The 4,571-nt window shown below is 31.3% G+C and overlaps 1 protein-coding gene across 1 annotated transcript in view; it reads left to right on the forward strand.

Annotated features, from left to right (window-relative positions):
- Window positions 1–855, forward strand: part of LOC117169329 — a 66,756-nt gene extending 65,901 nt beyond the window's left edge. Inside the window, exon 3 of the mRNA XM_033355661.1 lies at window positions 546–855. Coding sequence (XP_033211552.1) covers window positions 546–798 — 253 coding nt within the window. The 3' untranslated portion in view covers window positions 799–855. The remainder of the gene's footprint in view (window positions 1–545) is intronic.
- Window positions 856–4,571: the final 3,716 nt, after the last annotated feature.

Below are 4,571 nucleotides of genomic sequence, written 5' to 3' on the forward strand. Positions count from 1 at the left end.
CATGAAAGAGGGAGCTCTTCTTAATATTTTGACACCAAATCATGTCGATACACCTTACCGACTGCGAGTAAAGCCACCCACGCTTTAACTTGACAGACTGTAGTACCTGACTCGTAATGAAAAAATATAATACATTATAAATAGATTAATACATAAATGTTAATAATTTGAAAGAATATTTTATCGCAGTGATTCATTAAGGTCATCAATGCCCGAGGCGTGCATTACCGTAAGGTATGGTAAAAAGCTGTTCAATTCTATAAATTTCAATTTGACGGGATGAAGATTGCTCTGTTACCTTATTCTCATTTAATAAATATTCTGTCAACGTAAGGTATATCGTGCCTTATTTGTCACTCGTCTCGCTCATCATATGGATATGATATGGTGAAAATTCCCTCAAACGTTTTCTCCGTGTAGGTTCACCTAAAATATTTCTGCTACGCTACGTTTTATGTCATACTATTTTCGATCTGCGTAGAGAGATAGATCAATACTGGCATTAACCATAGTTCTAAACAAATGTTTTAATTTTATTTGTATAGTGAGGATGCCAAAGACATCTGGAAGAAGTGGGTTCTCGAAGACGAGGACATCACCAAACTCAATCCTCCAGAACAGAGAGAAGTTTTGCTCAGCCATCTGGAAGAAGAATGGAAGAATTTGGCTATTAAGGACAAGGATCGAGTTTCTGATCTCTACCAGAATATCATATCCAAGTCTGAATTGCAAAATGAGCACAAACTTTCCGAAGCAATCAGGGCTGCTGCTTTAGCCAGTGCAACAGATTCACACTAATTTGACTAAGAAATACGCCAGCCAGCCGGCTTGACAGGGGGGGGGGGGGGGGGGGGGGGGGGGGGGTATCTTTGCCGTTACATATATGTTTATGAGTTTTCAGAAAAATGTTCGGTTTTCCCTTTTTAATTTCAAATGTATCGTTAAGTGATATTCAGTTAGATTTTTAAATCTCTCGTTGACAAAGATCAAAATCGATGTGAAAGTCATTAAGAGTTTGAATGATTTCGCCAGTTTTTACGGAATGGATTAGTTTTTATATGAATGAAAGTGTTTATAAGTATTGCTTAAGGCCAGGTGAAACTTATCCGATTTCTGTCTTACCGATATATTTTTTTCCAAAGTCATGTCCACATGAAAGGAGGTTTTTTCGAGTTCACAGTTTTATTAAACAAAAATATCTCAAAGTAATTTTTTGAAGCTATAAACATTTAGGGTCTGGATAAACCTTCATTGGTTCCTTTTATTTTATTTTACACATTTTCAAGTCTATCTAATTTCGCGGGGACATGAGTTTGGTCTAAAAATATGTCGGTGAGGTGGGAATCGGACAAGCGTTTCATGTCCTTAATTTATTGTTTTTCGTTGATTAAAAGCAGCGGTGAATTTATTTTTGTGCCTTACACCAGTTAGTTTTAAATCCGTTTTTAAATTCTGTACTAGTAAATAGTACGTAAAAGTAAAGTAAGAATACGACTAATCTCACTAAGCTTAGCAGATATAGTTTTATGCCTAAATATCGTATACTGCTAATATTTAGGTTAAGTTTAAGATAATTTTTTTTTCTTGCAAGCAATGAAGCAAGTCGCTTGGAGAAATTTATTTCAAATATCGCTGAAATATGCTAAATTAGTTAACATAAAGTCAGTTTATGATAGGCAGATTGAAAATGTACCCTCATATAATATTTAATGTGGCTGTTCAAGAATTTGAAAGTCCCTAGTCTTCTCAATTCATAAAAAAAAAAAATCTCCCTTAGGAATTTTTTCAAGTAAGCCAATTTTCTCGTGCTAGTCAACATTGAATATTATCTTTTTTTCGTGTTTAAGACTTTTAGCGAGAACATGATTCGTCCGGTATTATGAAGACTGATTTGTCTACTTAGTTACAAATATCACACATTAGGAATAATGCTTACACATGGCACTTTTGAATATTTTATACTGTGGTAGTCAAGACGTTTTTTGCATGGTTGTATTTATGCAGCTAGTCTTGCTAATTATCAATAAAGGAAACTGTACGGTCTGTCAGACGTATTACTACTGAAAAATCCAACCCCTTAATGCTGGTAATAAACCGTATTGATTTTCCAATAATTTCAAGCTTAAAAAACTAACATATTTTTACTACATTTTTGCGCAAGGTAACAATTTTGATAGATACTTTTGGCAGTATTTGGATGTAAAAGTTTTAAAACTTCTAGAGTAATCTGTACAATCATTGACCACCCCCGATGATTGAACACCTCATTTTAATATGCTTATATGAAAGAATACTCACAAATAAAACTACACATCAGTAAATAGTGCAGGATGAAGCGCACACAATTTAGCAGCGTATTTCACTTTTGGATTTTAATTGAATTTGGTGATTTACCTCGTGAATTATGCGGAAACGTAATCATTGGCCACAATACCTAGAAAGCAAATAATTAATATCTTTGTAGGATGTCCAACCTACCTGGAAAACCTAGAATTGTCAGGGAATTTTAGAAACTTGGAAATGTCATTCATTTTTTTGAGGTCAGGGTACTTACTTTTTTCAAATTGCAATATAAAATTAAATAGCAATGATTGTTCATTTGTAAAAATATTTTTATATTGCTGTATTTAACTATTTTGAAGAGGATTGGTTTTTTTGTTTGAAATTAACCCATTAAGTCCCAGCCGGACACTTTTTCAACATTTTTTTCAATCGCTCATTACACTATCAAAACGGTCCTTAAAAAATGAGAATATTCATATCCGATGTAAAATTGTCTGAACTTCCGATTTATGTGATCAAAATTTTGAAAACAATGTATTTTGAAGAAGTTATGGTTGTTTATTTAACAAAAAAACGTGGTTTTGAAAAGAAATATTTTTTTCTCAATATTTTCGGATTGAAAGCATTGGTGGATTTCTATGATTTGTGGATTTTTTTTGCATCCATGAATCCTAACCTTCAAAATATACCGGCAGGTGTTTAAAAAAAAAAATGAATAAATAAGGCGGCACCAAATAGGACGGCTTGAAATGAAAAATTTTGGTATAAAAATTGTATTTTTTTGAACGACAACAATTTTATTTCTATTTCCAGGAAAATGTATACAAGAAGGTTTTTCGGATTACTGATTACTAATATGATTTAGCTTTTCAAAATTCAAAATGGCGGATCCAATATGTCGGACCAAAATTCTTTAAACTATTAAATTTTCATGAAAATTGTTACTAGGTTTTTTTTTTGGGTCGCTGATTAAGAATATGCTATCAGAATTTTAAAATTCCAGTTGGCTGATCCAATATGGCGGCCAAATGTTTTGAATAATTTTTGTCGCTATATTGGATCCGCCTCTTGAATTTTGAAATTAGGATAACATATTCATAATCAGCGACCCAGAAACTCCACTAGCAAAAATTTTCATGAAAATTTAACAATTTTAAAAATTGTTGGCAGCCATATTGGAGCCTCCATCTTGAATTTTGAAAATCTAAATCATATTCGTAATCGGTGACACGAAAAACCTTCTGGTATACATTTTCATGAAAATAGAAATAAAATTGTCGTTTAAAAAAATACAATTTTTATACAAACATTTTTCATTTCAAGCCGCCATATTTGGTGCCTCCAAGTTTTTTGTTTAAAACCTCGGGGCATATTTTTTTTTCAAAATTCTGATTACATAAATCGAGAGTTCAGACGATTTTACATCGGATATGACTATTCTCAATTTTTTTTAGGACCTTTTTGATAGTGTATGGAGGGATTGAAAAAAATGTTGAAAATGTGATAAACTGATAATTTCAATCAGAAATTCATAATTTTAATTAAAAATTCATTTCTGCAATTAAAAAATGAGCTATTTTGTCAAAAATTTGTTTTCTCGTTGGATGAAAATTAATTTTTTTCTACTGAAAATTTCACTATTCCACTTGAAGTTTTAACTCTTTGTGTTGAACATGTGTTTTTTGTTGTTTGTTGAAAATTTATTTTCTAATTGAAAATGTAACTGTTCTACTTGAATATTCGATCATATTAGAAGAAACTTCATCTCTTTCATTGGACATTCAATTTTAAAGTAAAATTCTAATAATTCAAATTTTGGTAGAAATTAGTCCTATAGATTGAAAATTAATCTGTTGGGTTGAAAATTCAATTATTATCAATTTAGTTGGAAATTGATCATATTGTTAAAAAATCTAAATATTTTTTTAAAAAATAGGGCATGTGACACAGCTAAATACCTATATTACCGACGACAGTTTTTTAGTTCACTGAATGTTTTTTTGAACCTAAGGACTTTTTTTGTGAATAAAATATCGAGCTGAAACTTTGGGAAATGTATTAGAGTACAATAAAGTACGTTTAGGTACTGCATTTTGGTAGGAACTTCACTGAAAATTATTTCATATTTTTTCTGAACCTCAACATTTTTTGAACGTTCGAACTTTTTTATACATAAAAAATCGGTTTCAAACTTTGAGAAATGCAAGAGCCGAAAGAAAACTACGTTAAAGTACAAAGCTTAATAATAAAAGATGTAAAAAAAATATTTCAACAATCAATTCCAACGG

Source organism: Belonocnema kinseyi, chromosome 3 (genome assembly GCF_010883055.1).
Source record: "Belonocnema kinseyi isolate 2016_QV_RU_SX_M_011 chromosome 3, B_treatae_v1, whole genome shotgun sequence".
Lineage (NCBI taxonomy): Eukaryota > Metazoa > Arthropoda > Insecta > Hymenoptera > Cynipidae > Belonocnema > Belonocnema kinseyi.